Source organism: Prionailurus bengalensis, chromosome D1 (genome assembly GCF_016509475.1).
Source record: "Prionailurus bengalensis isolate Pbe53 chromosome D1, Fcat_Pben_1.1_paternal_pri, whole genome shotgun sequence".
In the NCBI taxonomy this organism is placed as follows: Eukaryota; Metazoa; Chordata; class Mammalia; order Carnivora; family Felidae; genus Prionailurus; species Prionailurus bengalensis.
The window spans coordinates 103,307,646-103,333,852 of record NC_057346.1 but is presented as its reverse complement, the minus strand read 5'-3'; the positions used below and the strand labels follow the sequence as shown (position 1 = coordinate 103,333,852).

The window sequence follows — 26,207 nt, the reverse complement described above, 5'->3', positions numbered from 1 at the left end:
AATCACGCACTGTGTTTGTGGAAGTAAGTTGTCCAGAATTGCAAGTTGAGTGCACAGTAGCACAGAGGCGTTGCAGAGGACGTGTGGCAAGCTGAAGAATGTAGACATTATCCTGAGGGGTACAGAGGACCTTCAGTACCTCGCATGAGGGTGACATGATGGGAATGATATGGAGTTTGGGGACCAGCCTGCCACTCGGAGATGCACACAGTGGAAGAGGTTAAAGGCTACCTCTTTGATGAGAATGTTAACATTCTTGTTTCTCCTCCCCGCATTCATTGTCCTGTGGGTAACACGCCAGTGGGATGATATCGGGGCAGAATCACACCGCAGTGACAAGATTCATCCTGCTGGGCCTCACAGACCAGGCAGACCAAAAACAACTCCTCTTTGCCGTCTTCCTGATGATCTGCACCGTGACACTGGTGGGCAACCTGGGCATGATAGACCTGATCCGTGCCAGCTCCGCCCTCCACACCCCCATGTACTTTCTTCTGAGCGTGCTCTCCTTCCTGGACACCTGCAATTCCTCTGTGTTCACCCCCAGGCTGCTGATCAGCATCCTCACCACAGACCGGTCCATCTCGTTTACAGGCTGTGTGGTCCAGATGGCCTCCGTGATCCTCCACGGCACAGGGGAGCCTGCTCTTGGCCATAATGGCCTATGATTGATTTGTGGCCATCTGCCACCCTCTCCTCTACCACGCCATCATGTCTAAGCGCTTGTGCATCCAGCTGGTAATGGTCACCTACGCTGCGGGGGTGTTCGTTTCAGCTCCGCAGACAAGGAATGCCTTCATCTTGCCCTACTGTGGTCCCAACGTCATTGATCGTTTCTTCTGTGACATCCCCCTTGTGCTCCAACTGGCCTGCTCAGACACCACAGTGGCCAATGTCACCCTGCTTTGCCTCTCTGCCTTGGTCACTGTCCCCACGGTCTCAGCCGTCTTGATTTCTTATGCCTTCATCCTGGTCACAATCTGTAGGATGAGGTCCCTGGAGGCCCAGCGCAAAGCTTTCTCCACTTGTGCCTCCCACCTCACTGCCCTCTCCCTCTTCTACGGGTCTGCGTTCTTTGTCTATGTCCAACCCAACCCTGGAAGTGCTGCAGCCTATAACAAGGGCCTCTCTGTGTTCTACACCATTGTGATCCCCATGCTGAACCCCCTGGTCTACAGCTTAAGGAATAAAGATGTCGAGGCTGCTGTACAAATTAGGGTCCTTAACTTCAGCAGAAAAGGAATTTGCTAGCAAGGTATCTGGTAGCTCATAAAACAGAAGAGAAGCCTGGGACAGGAACCAAGAGTGGCCAAGCACAGCTGAACACCTGCCACAAGAATGGTATGTGCAGGCTGCCACCATAGGGGACATCGTCCATTGCCATGGCTAGCGCTGCTGCCCCTGGGCATTCAGCACTGCTCAGCTGCCGGAAAAAGCCACCTACACTAGCCACTGTACCACCCTCTATAGCGTCCAGCCACATATCAGCTCTAACTGACCCTACACCCTTCCATCATTCCCTGAAGTTCAAGCCCTAGGCAGGAACATCTACCTGGTTGGCAACATCACTATTATACTTCCGTCAATACACTACATTCAGCTCGGATCTGTTACATCCCCTGATATCCTACATCCACACTTCGTTTTTTTTTAAATCATTTTTAATGTTTATTTCTTTGTTTTGAGAGAAAGAGAGCAAGCAGAGGAGGGACAGAGAAAGAGGAAGAGAGAGAATCCCAAACAGGCTCCAAGCTGTCATTGCGGAGCCTGATGCAGGGCTCGATCTCCTGGACCATGAGATATCAAGAGTTGGGTGCTTAACAAACTGAGCCACCCAGGTGCCCCCCTTGTACATCCACACTTGTATCTTACAGACCCCTAGGACCTCCAATCAGTGGTCCCAGAAGTGAGAGTCAGATTCTTTTTTTTTTTTCATTTTTTTTAAATTTACATCCAAATTAGTTAGCATGTAGTGCCAACAGTGATTTCAGGAGTAGATTCCTTAGTGCCCCTTACCCATTTAGTCCATTCCCCCTCCCACAACCCCTCCAGTAACCCTCAGTGTGTCCTCCATATTTATGAGTCTCTTCCATTTTGTCCCCCTCCCTGTTTTTATATTATTTTTGTTTCCCTTCCCTTATGTTCATCTGTTTTGTCTCTTAAAGTCTTCATATGAGTGAAGTCATACGATTTTTGTCTTTCTCTGACTGACTAATTTCACTTCGCGTAATACCCTCCAGTTCCATCCATGTAGTTGCAAATGGCAAGATTTCATTCTGTTTGATTGACGAGTAATACTCCATGGTATGCATATACCACATCTTCTTTATCCATTCATCCATCGATGGACATTTGGGCTCTTTCCATACTTTGGCTATTGTGGATAGTGCTGCTATAAACACGGGGGTGCATGTGCCCCTTTGAAACAGCGCACCTGTATCCCTTGGATAAATGCCTAGTGGTGCAAATGCTGGGTCATAGGGTTCTATTTTTAGTTTTTTGAGGAACCTTCATATTGTTTTCCAGAGTGACTGCATCAGTTTGCATTCCCAGTGAGAGTCAGATTCTATCTTCCTCCTATCTTTGACAGTTCTCACATATAGAAAGAATCATTGAATGCCACAGCAACCTTCCCTAAAAGGTCATCTTAGGGGTTATTGCCCTTCTGAATCTGTGATATCGGAGAAACAGTCTATATGGGGTTGTGTATCAGAAGGAGATCATGATCATTTGACTTTGTGGGATAGAATGGAACCCCCTGCTCCAGAAATCTCCACTATAATCAGCCAGGAATCAAAATGTAATCTACAGCAATAATGAGCCACTATTTCTATATAAATCAACAATTTAAACAAAATAAAAAGCTGACAGGCCATAGAACTTTCTTCAATCAAAGTCAAATTAACTTTATGTCATAGACAAAGCCTTCTTTATTGTAACAGAAATCAATCTTACTACTTTAAGAGGGGAAGAACAAGGTGAAATGTATTGTAACACCCAGATGTCAACTGAGGTTTAATATCTTTTTGGGAGTCAAATAAAATTAGCTTGAACCCCATCACATGTGTGATGAAATCCCTGTATTTCTGCCTATCCATCTGGCAAATCTGAAGTAGGGGGGGATGGGGAGTAAATGGTTTGTGTTTTTCACAGTTACCTCTAGCTTGAAATTCCTAAATCCGCTGATGTACTCTGGCTTATGTGTCAGGAAGGGGGGAAAACCACGGAGCTAGAAATGTGGATGGTATAAATGGGGATGACAGGGAAACAGCACCTGACCATTGTAGGTGGGAGGGGGCAGGGGGAGACTTGAGCACACTGGGCTGAGCCAACACAAGGGGGTTCACATCCCAGAGGAAACCAAGAAGCAACCGCTTCTCTTCCAGACGAAACCTCCCTGTTCACGCGTAACTTCATCAACATCACAGTGAAACAACGTGTCCTTCGCAAAGTGAATAATGTATGGGTGAACCTACTGATCAATGCTCAATGATGGTTCTGGCTTTGTTTACACATTTGGGGTCATTTTTCTTAATATACTGTAGTAGGTCTCTCCAAAGAAATAGAACCAATAAGACATGATAGATAGATAGATAGATAGATAGATGATAGATACATAGATACGTAGATACATAGGTACATACACACATACATAGGATAGATACATACATACATACATACATAGAAGAGGAGATTTACTATAAGAATTGGCTCATGCGATGATGGAGGCTGAGAATCCCACCATCTGCCATCTGCGAGCAGAAAACCATGAAAGCTGGTGGTGTAATTCGGTCTAAATCAAAAGGTCTGAAAACCGGGGACTGATGGTGTCAGTCCTGGTGGGAGTCCAAAGGCCCCCAAAACCATAACCACTGATGTCTGAGGACAGGAGAAGGTGGATGTTTCAACTCAAGCAAAAAGGAAATTCGCCCTTCTGCCTTTTTTGTTCCCTTCAAGCCCCTGATGGATTAGAGGAGGCCCACCCCCGTTAGTGAGGGTGATCTTTAATCAGTCTACCATTTCAAATGTTAGTCTTATCTGGAGACCCCACTCAGACACACCCAGAAGTTGTGTTTTACCAGCTCTCTGTGCATCCCTAAGACCGGTCAAGATGACACATAAATGAAGAATCACACTTACTAAGGAATACAGCAGGTGCCAGCCCGTCCCCACCACCATCAACACCCGACACTCTATCCCAGACTCAGGAGTTTAGGGACTGTGATCTTTTCATGTAAATAAGCCATTTGCCTGGCAGAAAACTTTCCTTTGAATAATAATTTCTCTTAGGGCCAAGGAGACACAGAGGATCCAGGAACAGAGACATGGGGGTGTCAACCCCTTTTTCACTGCACAGTAAACTCACACTCTGCTCCTAATTTTATCGATTCCTGAGAACCCTCACTCCACGGTCCTGAGCCACCCAGTCACAGACTACAAAGTAAACGGGCTTGCCAGAAATTCCTACAAGGAAGCGGGGGGGAGATAAGGCAGAGAAGGGGGAGCGGGGGACACAGCAAAGTCTGCTCAGAGATCAGGCACCCAGCTCCTTCGGCCCCATGCACACTGCCCTGTTTGAACAGAGCTCACCCTCTCTTCCCCTCTTCCTTCACCTAAAACCATGTGGAACCCAATAGGAGTCATTGGAATGTTGTTCGGAAATGAAGTCAAAGTGTTACCTGTCTCAAGAGCATTTGAAATAAATTTTTATCAACACTGTGTCTTAGGACCACCCGGAGCCCACTCAGTACCTGTGATGTGGAACTTTCTATTGGGTGGTGGTGAAGCCAAAGGTCAGGTGGAGGGGTGGCTGCAGCCACAGGTGCGAAAGGAAGGCCGGTGTATGGTTCTGGCCAGGCAGCCAAGGCACTGGGCCGCAGCAGACCACTGCCGGCAAGTACTGGATGCTGAGTGAATGGGTACTGTTAGCAGGCACTGGCTCCATCACCCGAGGAAAGCGAGTTAGCCTTGCTGGGCCCTGCCTGTCCCACAGGGAATGGAAACGCGATGGCCAAAGCCTGCCATTTACAGATGGAAAGGGGGGTAAGTCACTGCGAATCTCTCCGATGTCCATCTTGTTCCCAAGCGTCTCAAACTCATTTAAACTAACCTTAGAAGCCCTTGGGGAAGGACAGTGTAGCCAGGTGGGGAGACAGTTATGGTTTGGGGATATTTACTGAAACACTCACTCTCTCCATCGCTGACAGCTATCACTGGTCACGTGGGATGTCTCTCCAGGCATCACTTCCGGGGACAACTTGGTGCAGGATGGAAGAAGCCAGATACAAGTGAGAAAGGGGTGTTTCTCGGAAGAAAGAACCCAAGACGGTCCAAGGATGCTTCCAGCTGGGACTGGTCAGAGGTGACCAGTATCAAAGAAGGGACAGACATCCTCTGGGTGATTCATGGATCCCGCCACTGAGCAGTTGCCCTGACTTCTCCACAGGTCAGAATACTGAACACTGGCCACGCCCCCACTCCAGAGTGTCATAGACCGCGAGTTTCATCCCTACTCTCTCCAGGACCTCAGAGAAACTGGCCACCAGCCCCAAGAAGCTGAGCCAGATGGGAAGCAAGCCTGGCTCGTGGACAGTGTGCGGATAAGCTCTGTGAAGATAGATTTGCTCAAAGGAGGGGCACCGGCCGATCTCGGAATCCCATTCTCCTCTAAGATGCTCGCAAAGCATGATGTCTGCCGTAATTCGAGAGACAGAGGTTCCAGGGCCGGTCCTCCAGATTTAAAACCACACAGAAAATTCCATGCCCACAAATCCGTAAAGTGCTGCCCAATGAACCATGTGTCTGAGCATGACCTCAGGGTTTGAACACCGTGGCTTCCTGGGGGTATTATTACTGTATCTGACAACACAGTTGTTTCTGTTCTACTCACTTGTGCGTTTAAGTTCAAAGTTGCAATTTTTAATGTAAGTAACCCAATCACTCAGTTTACAAAGTACCAGTAAATAAGTGATGTGGGCGAGGCTGGCAGGCTCTCAAAAAGTGCCCCAGTGGGAAGAAGGACCAGAGAAAGGATCTCTGGGCAAGACAAGATCCTGCCCAACTTCTTAGGGTTCCCATCCGACATTGTGCTCAGACCTTGTGCCCAAATGTGGGTGTCTGTCCTGGCACAGATGTCCCCACCGTGGACCTCCCCAGGGAAGCCATCCCCCAGTGCCTTCTTCTGCCAGCCAGACTTTTCATGTGGTGTGGCCGTCACAGTTCATGGCTAAATCCAATTCACACGTTAGCTAAAGGGTCTCAATCTACCTACGACCAGAGGCCCCGGCTCCTGATCACCCATCCGCCATGGGGCTGACAGCTGCTCACAGATGTGGAAAAGGCAAAAGGACCCATTTGAGGGACGCAGTCGAGCTGTTTCCCCTTTTTTTCTCACTGCTCACGTTGTTTCCACACATTAAGGAGCCTGAAGACACCTTCATTCTAACGGGAAGCATGGTGGGAAGGATCTTGGCAGCATTTTTCCTACAAGCCACAATTTCTTAGCTTTTTTTCTTTTTAATTTTTTCTAAGGTTTATTCATTTTTCAGAGACAGAGAGACAAAGCATGAGTGGGGTAGGAGCAGAGAGAGAGAGGGAGACACAGAATCCGAAGCAGGTTCCAGGCTCTGAGCTGTCAGCACAGAGCCTGACACGGGGCTTGAACCCACGAGCCGTGAGATCATGACCCGAGCTGAAGTCAGATGCTTAACCGACTGAGCCACCCAGGCGCCCCCACAATGTCTTAGCTTTAACTTCTTCAACCCGATATTTGTTTGATGGTAAACTCTGCGGCTTGTCCTTTATGTTTCTTCCTGGGGGCTCATCTTCTGTGCTCTATGAGCCTGAGATCGCAGAGTCCCAGGGTGACTAAAACCTTGGAAAGTAACTAGTGATATGGGGCGGGGGTTCCAGGACACATGTCACAAGCTTGTGTTGGCTTGTTCTCAGGGCAAGCCTGAGGAAAGTACCGAAGTACAACTAAATGGCCACTCTGCCACTACGAAGACAGTATTAGAAATGGTAGTCACTTAGGGCGCCTGAGTGGCTCAGTTGGTTAAGCATCTGACTTCGGCTCAAGTCATGATCTCATGGTTTGTGAGTTCAAGCCCTGCATCAGGCTCTGTGCTGACAGCTCGGAGCCTGGAGCCTCCTTCAGATTCTGTGCCTCCCTCTCCCTCTCTCTGCCCCTCCCCAGCTCACATTCTGTCTCCTTCTCTCTCTCAGAAATAAATAAGACATTTTTTTTTAAAGTTTTGTTTTGTTTTTTTTTTAAAGAAATGGTGGTCACCTTAGGTGTGACCTTCTATGGGACTGTGAAGGGTGGAAGCAGGGGGGCTCTTTGCCCTTTGCTCTCTGACGAGGTAGGACTGGAACATTAGCCAGACTTTCACTTGAAATCCTACCTTAATGATAGGTAACATTTATCAAACACCTGCTGTGTGCCAGGAATTTTCTTTAATTTTTTTTTTTTTATATATTTACTTTTTGAGAGAGAGAAAGACAGAGAGAGAGAGAGAGAGCATGAGCCGGGGAAGGGCAGAGAGAGAGGGAGAGAGAGAATCCCAAGCAGGATCCCTGCTGTCAGCACAGAGCCCGATGTGGGGCTCAGACTCACGAACTGTGAGATCATGACCTGAGCCAAAATCAAGAGTCAGATGCTTAACCAACTGAGCCAACAGGAATTTTATTTTCATCTCATAAAATTCTCCCCATCTACCCCTGTGAGACGCAAATTACTATTGCTCCATTTTTAAGATAAAGAAACTGAGTCACAGAAGGGTGAAGTCCCTTGTCTGAAATTACATAAATCAAAACGGGCAGAACCAGGACTTAAACTTAGACTCTGGAGTGCCAGGAGGGCTTAACCACTATTCTATACCGCCTCTACTTTTCAGAAAGTATTCCATAGACCCTATGATATTGAATTTCTAAGGATGGCCACCATTAATTCCTTATTTCCCTGAACGACATACTGCCCATCCCATCAAGGTTGGGATAAAAATACAGATGCCTAGTTAAAATTGAATTTCAGGGCCACCTGGATGGCTCAGTCAGTTAAGCATCTGACTTCAGCTCAGGTCATGATCTCACGGTTCATGGGTTCGAGCCCCACGTCAGGCTCTGTGCTGACAGCTCAGAGCCTGGAGCCTGCTTTGGATTCTGTGTCTCCCTCTCTCTCTCTGTCCCTTCCCTGCCTATGTCTTGTCTCTCTCTTTCAAAAATAAACAAACATTAAAAGAAATTAATTATCTTTTAAATCAAACTTCAGACAGACAACTAATAATTTTTAGCATAAATACATCCCAATAGTGCATAAGACATATTTATACTAAAAAATACTCTATTTTATTTGAAATTCGGTAAGGGAGGTACCATGTATTTTCTCTGGCAACCTCACTTGTGACTTGCTCTGACCAATAACCCACAGCAGAAGTGAAAACGTGCCGATTTCGGGCCGAGACTTAAAGATCTTAAAGCCGTAAAGTTGGGGGGTGCCTGGGTGGCTCAGTCGGTTGGGTGTCCGACTTCAGCGCAGGTCATGATCTCATGGTTCATGGGTTTGAGCCCCACATTGGACTCTCTGCTGTCACTGTGGAGCCTGCTTCAGATCCTCCATCTCCCTCTCTTTCTGTCTCTTCCTGACTTGCGTTCCATCAAAAATGAATGAACATCAAAAAAAAAAAAAAGAAGAAGAAGAAGAAGGCTGTTGGTGTCCACCTCTTCCATCTTGGAAGCCCACCCTAAGACCACCGTGCTGGGAGAAAGCCCAGCTAGCCGTGTGGAAAGGCCCTATGGAAAAGCACGAAGCCCCAGGTGTTGAGAAAGACCTTGACCTTCCAGGACGGCCCAACTGCACTCAACTGTGTGAGTGATGTCTGTCCACACCGTGTGGAGGAGAACGATTTGCCCCAAGTCCTACTCTAACTCCTAACCCTAACTGTGAAAAATAACCAATGAATGTGGTTTTAAGATACTACATTTTTTTTTCAATGTTTATTTATTTTTGGGACAGAGAGAGACAGAGCATGAACGGGGTAGGGGCAGAGAGAGAGGGAGACACAGAATCGGAAACAGGCTCCAGGCTCTGAGCCATCAGCCCAGAGCCTGACGCAGGGCTCGAACTCCCGGACCGCGAGATCGTGACCTGGCTGAAGTCGGACGCTTAACCGACTGCGCCACCCAGGCGCCCCAAGATACTACATTTTAAGAAGTTTTCTTATATAGTAAAAATAACTGAAATGACCGCTAACGGATCGTCCTTGAATTATTTGGAATTCGGTCCCCAAGCCTCGCGGGGTTCTCTGCAGCGGCTCCATCAGGCGTGGCCTCCATGCCTGTGCAGCCGTGTCCCAGCCCGCTTTCATTTCCCTGGGGGAGGCCGCACATCCTTGAGCGCCGAGCACGGCATTTGGAGACAGCCAGACCTGGCACCAGATTCCTGTCCTGCCACACAAAGCTGTATGACCTTGGTCTCTTTGTCTGAAAAATGAGTCTGTCAATAGTAATTACCTCATAACGTGGTTTGTGAGGATTAAAAGAGATTTAATGTCTATAAAGCACTTAGAACGATGTCAGGCCCTTAATTAGCGTTCAGCACGTCTTAGCCGCTGTCATTAGTCGTGCTTACACTGAATCATTTCTCCAACCTGTGTTATTTTATTATTTTTATCTCCCTGATTATTTCTCTGCAGGGGAGGAAGTTTCGTGAAGCCACAAGTTCACATAACCACGAGGCTGGCGGGGTCCCCAGCAACAAGCCAGCAACAAGCTTGCTCTATATGTCGTGAGCAGAGAAACGCAGCCAGGCGTCAGGCCTGCCCAAGCTCCCGGTCTGCCGTGCCCCTGCCTGACTCCCTTTCCTCCAGGCCCAGCAGTCACTGGGAAATCACAAGCCCCCCGATACAGCCCAGACCTATCAGGTAATGAAGCCGCCTCCTCGGCCCCCAAGTCACACTCCCAAATGTCCTTCTCTTTCCCCGTGAACCAGAAACGCTGTGCCAGAAAAAAAATGTAGATTCACAAGAACAGAAGTTAAGGGGTTCTAAAATCAGACAAGACCCATGTCTCAATCCGGTTTTACAACATACAATCTGGCATGATTTGTAAACAAGAAAGTTGGGTAAAGATTAAATACTCAAATGACAAAAAAAAAACAAAACAAAAAACAAAAAAAAAACCCAAAAAACTAGCACAAAGTGTGCTGTTGAGTAGATGCTCGTTTGAAACACTGTCCCCCTGGCCCCCAGCATTATCCATTCTGGGCATTGAACAAGGCACTGACTGCTGGTTATCAGTGATGTGGTCACGCAAAATGACAGCTTCATTTTGCTCTCCTGTGGCCCCAGCATCACTAGTCCTTACTTCCGTTCCTCTTCTCAACCACCAACCCACCTGTGCTGATGTTGCCAAGGCCAGGGCCATTTTCTTCTTTCTGCTTTCTCTTCCTCCCCATCGTGGGTGTCCTAGTCACCTTCTGAAGGAGGCAGCCCCTGAAGCCCGAAGCAAACCTCTTTCCATCTGTACCTTTCCTCATCCCATCTTCTTCCATGATGTTCACACATGCTCAGCCAGCCTCTCGTGATGGGCCGACCGTGCGGTCCTGTGGTGGGTCAGAGCCCAGGACAGGTTATCAGATCCTGAAGAGCAGAGTGGTGACTCCAAACCAAGGACGAGCCACGGGTCAAATGCCAGGAGAGGAAGATGAGATTTCCAAACCTGGCTCAAAACAAGGGAAGCAGCATCGTGAGTGAAATCAGGGTCAGGCGTGAAGTTAGACCAACAGGTGGTGCCTTGGGAGCAAGACAAAGATTGGATTTCTTGCCCTTAAGCCCACTGGGAAGTCAAACCTAGCTCATGAGGAGCCAGACTCAGAGTAAAGGGGTGTTTCCAGATCCTTCCAGACTTCTGTTTATGCACAAAATGTGTTTGGAGTTAAGCTTCTTTTGAAGCTTTGAGAAGCTCCTCTCGGATCCTGGCCCCTGACATTGATCTGTCTTCCACATCTCTATTCCCAGATAAGAGACAATGGCCAAAGACAGCACTCCAGAGGCTGCAGGGAACTATACTCTTTTCCAGCCCCTGTTTTCTTACCAGTTCCTGTTTTGGTCATGAGACTTCCACTTCCAGGAGCGGCATGCAAACACAAGTACATTCATCACTGGGACACTGTGGAATTATCGCCCACAGACTCTGCTCACCGCTGTTACCTGGCTGGCATCTCACCTCCCCAGGGGAACCGTAGGCTCACTAAAACAGGAGCCCAGCCTCATACTTGGTTTCATCTCCACGGAGCCTGGAACAGTGCTGGGTACTTAATCGGGGCATATTTATTCATATATATCTGATCTCTTCCTCTTTGGGTTTTAGGTCTTGGGGCAGGAGATGACAAAAAGAACACCAGCTGTCATTCCTCTCTAAGGCTCAGGCCTAACAAAATACTACTGCTACCTGAGGAAGGCATTTTCCCAACAATGATAATTAATAGCTAACATTTATTGAACATATATTATGTCCCAAGCATTCTGGGAAGCACATTGTACACACTATCTCATTTAACCCTCATAGGAATTCTGTGAGTAGGTTGTACCCACCGCACATATGAGGAAACTGAGAGCCCATGAACTCTAAGGTCAAATATCATTCGTAATTGGTAGACCCAAGTCCAGCTGATTCCAAAGCCTAGGCTCTACTCTAGCGCCTAAAACCCCTAGGATTTTTGCAGGAAATTATGCAACAAGTTTATTTCCACTGCTTCCAAAAATTCCAAGGAGCTGCTCCCATATTTCCCACCAGAGCCCAGCTTTCTGCTAGTCCCATAGAGTCTTGACTCCTATCAAGAGTTCCCAGTTTCTACTGAGCACCTGAAAAGGAACCTGGAACAGGAAAACAGAAGTGGGATAGAAAAAGCAGAAGGAATTAGAGCATGAAAGGACCCTTGGTACCCCTGCCTTGGCCCCAGCCCTCTTGCCACAAAAGAAAGCCCCAATGCCCTAAGCCGGTTACCTCTCTGTCAAGCCCTTCCCGGGCCCCATCTTAATGCTAGCGCAGAGTTTTCTCTGTGAGTCATAACAAAGAATAAAGGCACTGTTTCTTTCATGGCCAGTCCAGACTGGTTTCAAGAGTGAACAAGCAGTGATTCATTGATCAAAAAATTGAAGCTTAGAGAAGGAGTGATTTTGCCTAAAGTTTAGCATCTCTCCTCCAAATCAGAGAAGGGTCTGTTGTCCCAGAACCTCAATTATTCCTGGGGCAAAAGGAGGTATTAAGAAAACGTGATCTATGTAAGGTGTCTTCCAGTCTTGACATTCACATGAAATTACCAGTGAACCTGTGTACCCATAAAAGATATACTGACAAGGTAACCTTCACAAGGCATTGTAACTCTACTTTTCTTCCTGATTATCAAGTAGTCAAAACAGGAAGCAAAAGGGCCAAAGAAAAGGAAGGGAAGGGAAGGGAAGGGAAGGGAAGGGAAGGGAGAAGGGAGGGGAAGGGAGGGGAGAGGAGATGAGGGGAGGGGAAGAGGGAAGAGGGAGGAGGAAAAGCAAGAAGCAAAATGTTCTCAAGTACAGTAACCCTGGGTAAAGAATAGATAGTCAACTCATAACTCTTCAAAAGACCACCAGAAAACCTTTGCTCAGCCGAAGCTTGTCTTTGTCCGGCCTACTATAGTAAGAGAATGCACAGAATCTTGATGTCTCAAAAGGAGGAAATCAATGGAAGATATTTACAGAGTTTGGGGGTCTGAACCCAAATGGGTTAAGATAGATTTAAAAAAAAAATTTTGTTTTTAACGTTTATTCATTATTGAGAGATAGAGAGAAACTGAGCATGAGCAGGGGAGGGGCAGAGAGAGGGGGAGACACAGAATCCAAAGCAGGTTCCAGGTTCTGAGCCGTCAGCACAGAACCCGACACGGGGCTCGAACTCACAAACCATAAGATCATGACCTGAGCCCAAGTCAGACGCCCAACCGACTGAGCTACCAGGCGCCCCAAGGTAGATTTTTTTTTAATATTTTTGTTACTGTTTTTTTATTAAATTTTTTTAATGTTTTATTTATTTTTGAGAGAGTGAGAGAGAGAGAGACAGAGAATAAACAGAGGAGGAGCAGAGAGGGGGACAGAATCCGAAGCAGGCTCCAGGCTCTGAGTTGTCAGCACAGAGCCCAACACGGAGCTCGAAGACACAGACCATGAGATCATGACCTGAGCCAAAGTCAGACACTTAACCAACTGAGCCACCCAGGTGCCCCATTTATGTCATTGTTTTTAAACCAATCCCTACAACCCAACATGGGACTGGAACTCACAACCTCAAGATGCAGAGTTTGCATGCTCTTAACTGAGCCAGCCAGGCACCCCTAAAGTGGATCTTTCAAATTGGGGAGCACATCAGGACTGGATGAAGTTTGTGACATTATAGTTTAGGATCCGCAGGTACAGGGAAAGCAGGGCCTGAAAGCCAACCTTGAGAAGGAAGATTTACCGAGGAGGACATTGTTTCCCCTGGGTGAGCAATCTACAGTCTGAATAGGACAGCTGTTTGCCCAGACGAGCAAACTATTTGTTTACATAAAATTGGCTTTTGCAGGGATTTCATGAAGCAAGCAGTGAAGTTACTTCTTTGGTTATGGTCCTATCTTCCGGGCTGAATTTCCTGGAACAATAGTTACGGCCTGTCGCCGTAGGAAGTCACTGCTCTCACTCCTGAGGGTTAAGCCATGTGCATACAGAGTATCTCCATTCTCAAATTCAACTTATTGTTTTATTTATTTATTTATTTATTTATTTATTTTTAATGTTTATTTATTTTTTTTTTTAAATTTTTTTTTTTTCAACGTTTATTTATTTTTGGGACAGAGAGAGACAGAGCATGAACGGGGGAGGGGCAGAGAGAGAGGGAGACACAGAATCAGAAGCAGGCTCCAGGCTCTGAGCCATCAGCCCAGAGCCTGACGCGGGGCTCGAACTCACGGACCGCAAGATCGTGACCTGGCTGAAGTCGGACGCTTAACCGACTGCGCCACCCAGGCGCCCCTATTTATTTTTGAGAGAGAGAAAAAGAGCATGCGCAGGGGAGGGGCAGAGAGAGAGGGGGAAAGAGAGAGAATCCTAAGCAGGCTCTACGCTCAGTGCATGGAGCACGAGGCACTGCTCAGTCTCACAACAGCAAGATCACGACCTGAGCCAAAATCAAGAGTCCGTCGTTTAACCAACTGAGCCACCCAGTTGCCTCTCAACTTCTTATTTTAAAACACCATTTGGGGGGAGGGGGGCGGTGCCTGGGTGGTGCTCAGTCCATTGGTTCAGGTCACAATCTCGCAGTTTGTGAGTTCAAGTCCTGCATAGGGCTCTGCACTGACAACTCAGAGACTAGAACCTGCTTCCGATTCTGTGTCCCCTTCTTTCTCTGCAGCCCCCCCCCCCACCAACTCATGCTCTGTCTCTGTCTCTCTCTCTCTGTCTCTCAAAAATAAATAAACATTAAAAAATGTTAAGAACAGTCACCACTGTGGGGCATGCTTCTATTCCCCTGGAGACAGAACATCACCTCACTTCCCCCACCAATGACATTATGACTGGATGACATAATTCTGAATGTTTCTCCCACCCCACCCCACCAAATGAGCAGGGACAGTCAATAGGGAGATCATTTCAGCTGGAAAAGAGCTCACTGTCATGTGCACGTAGCCTATCTGTGCCCCAGATGGTTAATGAGTAATCAGCACTCATCCAAAAGGATCCAGTTCCCCCAGTGGGCCTGGGAACAGCAGTACATTATTAGGGCATTGTTAGGTAATTTTAGGATATATGCTTTATTCAGAAAGACCAGGTCTCCAGCCCCAGAGTCACTGGCTGTGTATAACTTTTAGCAAGCATCTTCCCTCTGGGCCTCTTTTCCCACTCTCAGACACGTTGGGTGGGATGTTTCCCAGGAGTCCTTTCAACTCTGGCTTTCTGGTTCTTTGATCTGGCCCTGCTAATGTATTTCCACCCTTGACCAAAAAAGATGCAAAGATAGTAAAGGACATCCTTTATGGCTGCTTCCATAGCCTTTATATAGTCTTCCCTGTGGGGACATTCCTCAAGAACATACCGTCTAAGCCCATGGACTTGCATTACTCAGAATAGAACTTATCAAGGGGCACGCCTGGGTGGCTCAGTTGAGCGTCCGACTTCGGCTCAGGTCATGATCTTGCAGTTTGTGAGTTTGAGCCCTGCGTGGGGCTCTGTGCTGAGAGCTCAGAGCCTGGAGCCTGCTTTGGATTCTGTGTCTCCTCCTTTCTGCCTTTCCCATGCTCATGCTCTATCTCTCTCTGTCTCTCAATAATAAATAAACATTAGAAAAATTTTAATTAAAAAAATAATTAAATTAAATTAAATTAAAAAAAGAGTAGAACTTAGCCCAGTGCCATGCAGAAGGAAGCACAAAGAGCTCATGGCACGCAATTGTCTTTCCCACTTACCGCCGAGTGGTAACAACGCACAGCCCTCTGGTTCTCCATCTTTCTACTTCCTGGAGGATCCTGCCAGCTGACGGAACTGGTGTAGGAACACCGATATTTCACTTCTGAGTGAGATTTTCATGAAAACTTTGCTGGTCAGTGTACCTGAGGAGAGAGAAAGGGCCCTCCCAACCTACAGACAGGACTATCGGCTGTTTGTACTTGCTTACTAACACGTGTTTGTTTGGCAGAACGTGTAAGTTTGGTAGAATTTAGCCCAGGACTTTCTTTCATTGCATCCTATCGCCTGTCAACCAGGTTTGCAAGAACAGAGTCACACAGAACCTGCCATTAATAGCTAGAACCTTCTCATATTATAAAAATAAAATAAATTGCTTATATTATATGTATTATATAATATTATCTCATATTATAAAAATAAATTGCTTATATTATATATTATATTATATGATATTATCCCATATTATAAAAATAAATTGCTTATATATTATATTATATTATATTATATTATATTATCTCATATTATAAAAATAAAATAAAGTCATGGGATGTAATGTACAGCATGGTGACTGTAGTTAATAATACTGTAGATTATTAAATGGTCTTAAAAGTTCTTATCACAAGAAAAAACATTGCAGCTATGAATGTGACGGTTGTCCACTTAGGCTCACCGGTGATCATTTCACAACAGAGACAAATGTCAAATCATTATGTTGGATATCTGAAATTATAAAATGTTATATAAATGTTATATATGTTATATGTTATATATATGTATATATGTTATATATATATGTTATATGTTATATATATGTTATATAAAATGTTATAAAATGTTATATCTAAATTTTATTTTATTTATTTATTTATTTATTTATTTATTTACTTTGAAAGAGAGAGAGAGAAAGCACACATGAGCAGGGAAGGGGCAGAGATCAGGGGTGCACAGAGGATCTGAATCAGGCTCTGTGCTGACAGCAGGGAGCCAGATGTGGGGCTTGAATTCACGAACCCCACCCGAGTGCCCCTAACTTTTAAAAATTAATAAAAGTCGGGGCTTTTATTTACACTGGGCGGCTCAGTCGGTTAAGCAGCTGGCTTCAGCCCAGGTCAGGATCTTGAAGGTCATGGGATTGAGCTCCACACTGGGCTCTGTGCTGACAGCACAGAGCCAGCTTCAGATTCTGTCTGTCTGTCTCTCTCTCTCTCTGCCCCTCCCCTGCTCATACTCACTCTCTATCGCTTGCTCCTTCAAAAAAATAAATATTTTTTAAAAATTAATAAAAGTCAACAATAGTTGCCTCTGGAGGAGGCAGCAAGGAACCCTACCTGACAGGCCCGGATGACCTGAGTTAGGGTAGATGAGATAGACCCGGGGCCATAGCCAAGAAAAGAAGTTTGCCCTTGAAGAAGACATCAGGCAGCGGAGGCTGCCATATTAACAATTAACACCCAAATCTCACAGGCTTAGAATAAGTTTATTTCTCACTCGCGGTCCCGTTTGTCATGAGTCCATGGTGAGTCTGCTCCTTCTCCCTCCCAGATTCGGGCTGAGGTAAGAGGAGCCTCTACGTCGTGCCCGTGGCTGGTGTCCCCATAGAGGAAAGAGGGGGAAAGTGGGAGACTGCAGGGGGGCTCCAGAGCCTTCCACGCTCAGAAGGGGGCACAACTCGCTTCCTCTCATGCTCCAGGGCCAAACCCAATCATGCAGTCGAGCTAAGTCTAAAGGATGGAGATAATGGAGCCACAAGGAGCAACCTTGACTCCTGGGCATCATAACGACATCCACCACGGAGGGCCCGGCCGAGGCTGTGGCACGTTCACAGGCAGAGGCCTGGCCCACCGAAGGGGGCACTTGCCAGGGAGATGCGTCCCACGACCAGTGCAGGTTGGGTGTTGTGGGGAAGGCCAGGGGACAGAGCACTGTCTCACTTCCGTGGGGAGATCCCTTCTTACCTCCAGGAAGTGTGGGCAATCCAGCCGCTCATCTGCTGAGACTGTCTGCCAGATCAGTCTAGGGACCAAATTTCTTCTACCCAAACAAATCATTTGCCTAACAAGGCCCTCTGCTCTGTGTGGTGATTTCCCCTGGGGCTGTGGAAACCCAGGGTGCCAGGCTCCCCAAGGGGCCAGCCAGAGTCTTCCTTCCTGGCAGAGGAAAAGCAGGTTCTCTGCACCCTGTGCTCACTGGACTTGGCCTCCGGACGCCATACCTGGGGGCGTCTGTCAGAGAGTCGCTTACAACAGGGAGAAGCTGGAGACACCTTACTGTCAACCAAGGGGACCAGTTAAGTAAATGGCGACACACATACACAACAAAACAAGACGCAGCCACCAAGTATGATGATGCAGGTCTTCCTTATTGCTCGATACGGGTATATATACACACACACCCCAGCAAGCGCATGTCCCAGGGCTATTCTGAAGGTCAAAGGAAGTAGCAGTCGGGGAAGCCACATCTAGACCTTCAAAGAGCACACGTATGTTGGCTTCATTAGCACTTCTAGTCACTTCCTGTGAGCCTGTGCTCCGACCACCTGTGCAGACACTGCTGAGGGCAGTGATCAGGGCATCTTCTGCCCCGATTACCGTATTCTCTACGTCAGCGTTACCCTGGCCTCCTATGCCTACATCCCAATCATCATCCGCAGGGTGTGTGGCTCCTCCTGAGTCAGGTGCTCTCCACCTGTGCCTCCCACCTCACCGTCACCTGCCTCGTCGATGGCGCGCAGCATCACCGTCCCGGATGCTCAGCTGAGCTGTTGTAGTTCCATGAAACAACAGGACAAGGTCGTGTCCGTCTTCTACTCTGTGGTCAACCCCGTGCTGGACCCTCTGATCTACAGCCTGAGGAATAAGGAGGTGAAGGCCGTTTACAGAAGAGATGCTTTTGGCAAGCTGCCTTCCTAACTGAATGTGGAACATTCTAGCCCAGCCAAACCATGGTAGCCACCCCCTAAAGCACAGATAATATTAACACTTAGATAGAGTCAAATGTATGCCAGCACTATTTTTTTTAATTTTATTAATTTTAAGTAATCTCTACACCCAACATGGAGCTCGAACCCATGACCCCAAAATCAAGAGTTGCACACTCTTCTGACTGAGCCAGCCAGGTGCCCCGAGTACTATTTTTAAAGCTTTACAAAGGTTTACACTATCTACTCATTTCAGCTTTGCAATAACCGTATGAAACGGATACTATTATTATCCCTGGAAATCTGAGACACAGAGAGCCTGAGTAACTGGCCCAAGGTCACACAGCTAAGAAAAAGCAGAGCCAGAATTTGAATCCAGGTAGGCAATGGCTCCAGAGGCAACGTTCTCAGCCAATACGCTATATTGTCCCTTTCTGATGACTGCGTCTTCACAGACAGACAGTGGGCACGGTTTTTCCTGAATTCATACGTCACGGGGAAGGACCAGATTATAGAATTATACAGTGGTACAGAAGGGACTAGGGCCTTAGCACACCTGAGTTCATGCTACCTCAGAGTGACTCTGTCTCTTGACATCTCTGTAATGTCGAGTCAAGGTACATAACCCCCTGACTCTCAGTTTTCCCAAGAGAAAACGGGGTACAATCACCCATCTCAAGTGGTCATTGTAAGGGTCCCGTGAGAGTACAGGAGGCTCACAAACAATTATTCAGACACCACTGTTTTCCTTTCTTGCTTGGAAAAACCTCTTCATAAGAACACATATTTTTTTAATACAAAAAATTGTATTTACTTAGAAGCACTCAGAATATCAACAAAACAGCTGCAACTTTTTTTTTTTTTGCAATTACAGAGTGGCATTCAGCTAACAGAACAATAATCATTTCATAGAAGCTGCATCAGAGACAACTGAAAAATGAACAAACTACCATCCCCATATGCAACTCATTTGTGCTGTGCACCAACAAGAACCTGCTTTAAATTTCCACGCCGGTTTACAACCCCCATAAGGTACCAGGCAAGGTTAGCGGCTATTGAACATACCAGCAGGGGGCGCCTGGGTGGCTCCGTCGGTTAAGCCTCTGACTACTGATTTCAACTCAGGTCATGAACCCCGGTTCCTGGGTTTGAGCCCTACTTTGGGCTCTGTGCTGACAGCGCAGAGCCTGCTTGGGATTCTCTCTCTCCCTCTCTGTCCCTCCCCTGCTTTCTCTGTCTCAAAATAAATAAATAAACATTAAAAAGAAAAGAGAAAAGAGAAGGAAAGAAAAGAAGAAAAGGGGAGGAGGGAAGGGGGAGGGGGGAGGGGGAAGGGGAGGGGAGGGGAGAGGGGGAGGAGGGGGGAGGGGGAGGGGAGGAGGGGGAGGGGGGAGGAGGGGAGGGAGAGAGGGGGAGGAAGGGAGAGGGGGAGGAGGGGAGGGAGGGGAGGAGGGGAGGGAGGGGAGGAGGGAAGGGGAGGGAGGGGAGGGGGGAAGGGGGAGGGGAGGGGGAAGGGGGAGGGGAGGGGGAAGGGGGAAGGGAGGGGGGAAGGGGGGAGGGGAGAAAAGGGCCAAGGGAGGCCTCTTGGGTGCATTGGGGTCCTTGAACTTCTTTTTTGTTTCCCTATTAGGGGGGGATACTAGTTTTCATTTCTCTTTCATGATGGGCCTTGTCTACCTTTACCTTGTCTTCAAATGTTCCTTTTTCTTGGGCAGACATGGTCTTCCACTTCTCTGAGCACTTCTTTTTAAACTTTTTTTTTAAGTTTATCTACTTATTTATTTACTTGGAGAGAGACAGAGATAGTGTCAGTGGGGGAGAGGCAGAGAGAGAGAGAGAGAGAGAGAATCTCAAGCAGGCTCCATGCCACCAGCCCAGAGCCCAATGCGGAGCTCGAACTCAAGAAGCTGCAAGGTTATGACCTGAGCTGAAAACAACAGTCGGACTCTGAACCGAGTGAGCCTCCCAGGTGCCCCATCTCTAAGCACTTCTTAGGATACTCTGAGAGGGGTGCCTGGGGGGCTCAGTCGGTTAAACGTCCATCCGAATCTTGATCTCAGCTCAGGTCAGGGCCACACAGTTCATGAGTCTTGAGTCCTGCACTGGGCTCTGCTCTGAGTGTGGAGCCTCCTTGGGATTCTGTCTTTTCCCCCCTCTCTCTGCCCCTCCTCTGCTTGTGTGCTCTCTCTCTCTCTGTCTCTCTCAATAAATACATAAACTTTTTAAAAAAGGAATACACTGAGAAGCTGACTGAAGCATCTCATGCTTCCTCTTGGGAAGTTTGCACAAAGAATGCATATGATGACATTTTTGCCTCTTGACTTCTTAGTATCTCCTATGCCCATGTTTAATTATTTTCTTCAGCGAGGCACAGAGTAGCCCAGTGCTCAGCTGGCTCTCACTTGCCCCGGGGCCGTCTCTATGGAACTCAATGTACCACCAAGACCAAATATTTTTATATGTTAGTATTTTTTAAGAATGAGATGATATCATGTAGCTCTGATATTAAATAACATTTAGTTGAGTCACCAGAAAATTCTTTATTTTGTCCTTACCTCTTACGATTACATCAAGGTAGACGTCCCTGCTTGGTGCTAGTTTGACATAAAACGTTGCTTAATCCAGAGGCGCCTGGATGGCTTAGTTGGTTAAATGACCAACTTCAGCTCAGGTCATGATCTCACGGTTCGTGAGTTCGAGCCCCATGCCGGGCTGTGTGCTGACAGCTCAGAGTCTGGAGCCTGCTTTGGATTCTGTGTCTCCCTCTCTCTCTGCCCTCCCATGCTCTTGCTCTGTCTCTCTCTCTCTCTCTCTTTCTTTCAAAAATAAATACACATTAAAAAAGGTTTTTTTTAAACCTTTCTTAATCTAGTCTCCCTTTTTAAAAGAGAGAGCAAGCCTTAGCACTTAAGAGTAAGTAGCTAGCCTTTTATAATGTTATGTTGGGGCACCTGGGTGCCTCAGTCATTTAGGGTCCAACTCTTGATCTCGGCTCAAGTCACGATCTCACGGTTTGTGAATTCAAGCCCCACGTTGGGCTCTGCACTGACAGTGAGGAGCCTGCTTGGAATCCTCTCTCTGCCCCTCCCCCACTCACTCTCTCTGTCTCTCAAAAATGAATAAATAAACTTAAAAAATTTTTTAAATAATGTTATGTTACTTTCATTTTTATTTACTACGCTAAATACTTATAAATATATAAGTATCATAATACTTATGATAAAAAGTATATTTTGATAAAAAAATTGCTTACAGAAGTCTCATCTTCAAAAATCCTAATACAGGTGATACCCAAGGCAAAACATCACAAAGGATGCAAATGAATGACTTTAGAAGCACTGATCTGCATCATTTATATTTTTGGAAACATTTTCCCATTCATGCTTTTATTTGATCTTCATCGAATGCTGTTCGATAAGCCAGGTGTCGGGGCGCCTGGGTGGCGCAGTCGGTTAGGCGTCCGACTTCAGCCAGGTCACGATCTCGCGGTCCGTGAGTTCGAGCCCCGCGTCAGGCTCTGGGCTGATGGTTCAGAGCCTGGAGCCTGTTTCCGATTCTGTGTCTCCCTCTCTCTGCCCCTCCCCCGTTCATGCTCTGTCTCTCTCTGTCCCAAAAATAAATAAACGTTGAAAAAAAAATTTAAAAAAAAAAAAAAGATAAGCCAGGTGTCATTACCCCCATTTGACACATAACCAAGATCATCATAATTAATCTGAGGGGTTGAACTGGCCAGCGCCGAGTCCCCCTGGATGGCCCTAAAATAGCACAGAGCAGAGAACCCAGGCACCCTGAGGATTCATGGTGGAATCCCCAGAACATACTTCTCAACTTCATTTCAGAAAACATGGACGTTCTGGATCGTCGTGGCCGCAGGCTGCCCTCTCCCTGCCTTCCCGGTTTAGTTTCTTCCGATAGGGTCTCCCTTGCCTCCAAATGCCCCTCCTCTGCCTCACACCTCGGGAAAACACACACTGGGCTAAATCCCTCCTCTTCCAGGAAGCCCTTATGAATCTGCTGGGAACTGCCTTCCCCAGCTAGCAACAGAGAACTGACCTTAACGGCTTAAAGTCCTAAGGTTGCTTAAGAGGAAGTCTGTCTGTAGGAGTCAGAGAAGTTTCCCAAACAGCAGTTAGGCTGAAGCTAGGGCTAGACTGATAACAAAGAGATTTTTCAGGCTGACAAAGGGATCGGGGAGAAGTCCATGCGTCCTGAGTTGTAATGGAATCATTTATTTTTTTAAAGGCTGCAAGTGATTCACACTGGTATGGAGGCTCCCTGGAGGCAACGGAGATCCAGGCAAATTCCCTCTTTCTGTCCCAGCATCTTTTTTTTTTTTTAACGTTTATTTATTTTCGAGACAGAGAGAGACAGAGCATGAACAGGGGAGGGTCAGAGAGAGGGAGACACAGAATCTGAAACAGGCTCCAGGCTCCGAGCTGTCAGCACAGAGCCCGACGCGGGGCTTGAACTCACGGACCGCGAGATCATGACCTGAGCTGAAGTCGGCCGCTTAACCGACTGAGCCGCCCAGGCGCCCCTGTCCCAGCATCTTTAGTACACAAGTTCTGCTATGGATTAAATTGTGCCCCCCCCCAAATTGACACGTTGAAGCCTTAACCCCTAACACCTCAGAACATGACTGTATTTGGAGACAGGGCCTTTAAAAGATGACTGAACTGGGGCGCCTGGGTGGCTCAGTCGGATAAGCGTCCAACCCTTGATTTCAGCTCAGGTCATGATCTTGCGGTTCAATGAGTTCAAGCCCCATATTTCAGGCTCCGCGTTGTCAGTGCAGGGCCTGCTTAGGATTCTCTCTCTCCCTCTCTCTCTCCCTGTCCCCCACCCTCACTCATGCTCTCTCTCAAAATAAATACAAACATTAAAAAATATATAAAGTGTTGCCTTCATATCACAGTTTTTCCTGCTAGGAAAGAAAACTGACTGTATTCACCTCTCTGGTAAACACGAGAAGAGAAAACAGGGACCTACAAGTGACATGTTTCGAGTCAGAGAGCCAGTGCCTAGGACAATGCCTGGCTCGGTCAGTACTCTTTGAATGCATGAAGATAACGTTTATCTTTTGGATGTGAAAACTGTGCAGAGGGATGGAATATGAGCTCCCCGCCCCCACCAAAATCGTACATCCAGGCAGAAAGAATGAAACCTACCTTTTTCGTCCATGTTAGGTATTTGAGTAGCCCTTGAAGGCATTGGAGTATGCAACCCTTGGCCCCTGGGGGAAATTCTCAACTCCTTAGTGTTGCCTTACAAGCCTGTCCCAACCTAACTTTCGAGGGAACACTCACCCCACAGGTCCCACCAAACACCTGCCCAGCAGCCACAACTCATGACCCGGGCGGGCCAGAACCAGTCGCGCATGTTCACATTGCTCTTCCTTTGCTCATGGCTTCCCCCACGCCTGGAATATGCGATCTAACCTTCTATCATCCTGCCTGACAAATCCCTCCGGCTGTCATTCTAGTGCCAGCCTAAACGTAATCTCTTCTAGGAAACTTCTCTGACTCCTACAGAGAGAATTTCTCATTCCTTCCTCTGTGCTGTGGTTTGCCTTTCTTAAAGAAAAAAAACAGTGCTGAGTGGGAAAAAAAGAAACATTTACTTTCAAGCAGGAAGCCCCAGTCCAGCACAGTCTAGGAAAATGGGGAAGAAGAAAGAGTGGTTTTCTAAAGCCAGGAGACCATGGTAGAAAACACATTTTCTCCCCCATGAGACATGAGTGGCTGGAGTGCATTGTTTTTGGTTTGGGTTTTTTTTTAATCTTATGTCCCCGTTGAACAGCCCCTGACCTGGTATTAGATACAGAGAGAATGTTAGATTCCTTTTTTTTTTTTTTTTAAGTTTATTTCTTTACTTTGAGAGGGAGAGAGAGCAGGAGTGGGATAGGGGCAGAGAGAGAGGGAGAGAGAATTCTGAGCGGGCTCCGTGCTGTCAGTGCAGAGACAGTGTGGGGCTCGAACCCACAAACCGTGAGATCATGAGCTGAGCAGAAATCGAGAGTCGGACGCTTAACCAACTGAACCACCAAGGGGCCCCAAGATTCTTTTTTTTTTTAAGTTTGTTTGTTTGTTTGTTTTCATAATCTCTATACATATCATGGGATTCGAACTCACCATCCTAAGCCTTGCATGCTTTACCGACTGAGTCAGCCAGGTGCCCCTGCCTTTTTTTTTTTTTTTAAAGTTTATTTATGAGAATGTTACATTTTTTGTTAATTGCCTGGCTTACACGGGTAATACAGCAAAGTGCCCAGCACGGCACCTGACACGTAATAGAAGCTCAGAGACTGAATAATGGGCAGGAACCTTTCTCCCTAGAACCGGAGGGGATGCCTCCAAAGTCACAGAGCTGCATCTTTCCCGTGAGGAGCTGATACCCCTCACTTCCGAAGCTCCAAGCTGCACCTGTGGGCCATGTTGCCACACAGACAGCCGTCTGGAAGCATCCAGGAGTCCTAGAAATGGGCCTTACCTACCGCGTATGGGAGTGGGAGCAGAGGCAGTTCACGGTCTCATTTAATCATAGATTTTTATTGTTGCCTTCCTGTTGTGGAGAAGGTCACAGGGTTGGAAAACTGTCCTGAAAGTTGTCCTGAGAGCCTGGGGGCTCTGGAGCACAGGCTCCTTCCATAGCTCTGGATATGGGTAACCCTGTCATCACTCTGACCCCCAGCGCTGTTCCTTTGAAGCCTGTGCTCTCACTGAGCCCTCTTTAAAGCCATTTATAATCATTTTAAGTGTGCAGGTTTTCTGTCTCCAGCTAGACTGTGCACTCCCTAAGGGCAGGGAGTGGGGAGCTCAAGGAAATCTGGGTGGAAAGTTATAGAATTAACCCCCAGCACTCTCCCCCTCCACACCTGGAGACCCAGTTTCCCTCAAGGAATCTGGGGGCAGCTCAGTTTTTATTCCCTCTGAGAAAACCCTATCAGCTTCCACCAGCTTCCTCCTCAGGGAAGGCTGCCCAACAATTGTGGTAGAGTTGGTCTGACCAGGAACTTCTAATGAGCTCCAGGACGGCTACAGAGGGCCCCGGGGACGGGAAGAAGACAGGCAAGGCAGGGGACAAGTAAGCAAGTAACGCAGCCCCTGTGGATGGACCAGTCTGCTTTCTAGAGCTTTCTCCCAGAGGGCTTGTCTCCAGCTGGGAGCAATCTCCACCTGAGGCTCCGGGAGGGTGAGCCCCACCTCTGAAGGAGAACTCCTTCTGTCTCCACCAGGATGAGTTCAGACAGGCTCGGGGGGGCGGGGGGTTAGACCATGAGTCACTGATGATCTAGGAAGAGCCAGGGAATGGAAGAGGGTGGAACAGGTTCCTCTGCTGTGTCAGCGTCCACACCCTCCTGCCTGACCCCTGTCCAAGGATGTTCAGAGTCCTTCCTAGGTGCAGGCCAGGATCTCTCAGCCTTGACGCTATTAACATTTGGGGCTGGATAATTCTTTGTGGGGGAGGGGGCGGCTTGTGCCCCGTACCATAGAATGTTTGTCAGCATTCTTGACCTCCCCCTGAGATGCCAGAAGCACACCACCCCCTACGCCCCGGTGTGCCGACCAAATACATCTCCAGACACTGCCACGCATCCGCTGGGGGTCGGGGAGAGTCAGCCCGGTGGAGACCCCGGCCTCATCAGGATTGCCAGCTCCCTTCCCTTCCTTACGAAGAACACGGGGACGGGGATCTCCACCTTCCTTCTGTCCTCTCCTGCACCTGCCTCTCCTAGCAGCTCGTGGAGATTATCCTTCAGGCCATAATCACATCAGGGCTTTACTGCTGCTTTTTTCAGAGCAGCAGGCAAGAAGCAGTAA

The 26,207-nt window shown here is 47.5% G+C and overlaps 1 protein-coding gene across 1 annotated transcript; it reads left to right on the top strand.

Moving 5' to 3' along the window:
- Window positions 1–305: 305 nt before the first annotated feature.
- Window positions 306–1,251, top strand: LOC122484352 (olfactory receptor 1052-like). The gene is given in 2 exon segments (XM_043582306.1): window positions 306–640; window positions 642–1,251. Coding segments are annotated over 2 exon segments (945 nt in total).
- The last annotated feature ends 24,956 nt before the right edge of the window (window positions 1,252–26,207 follow it).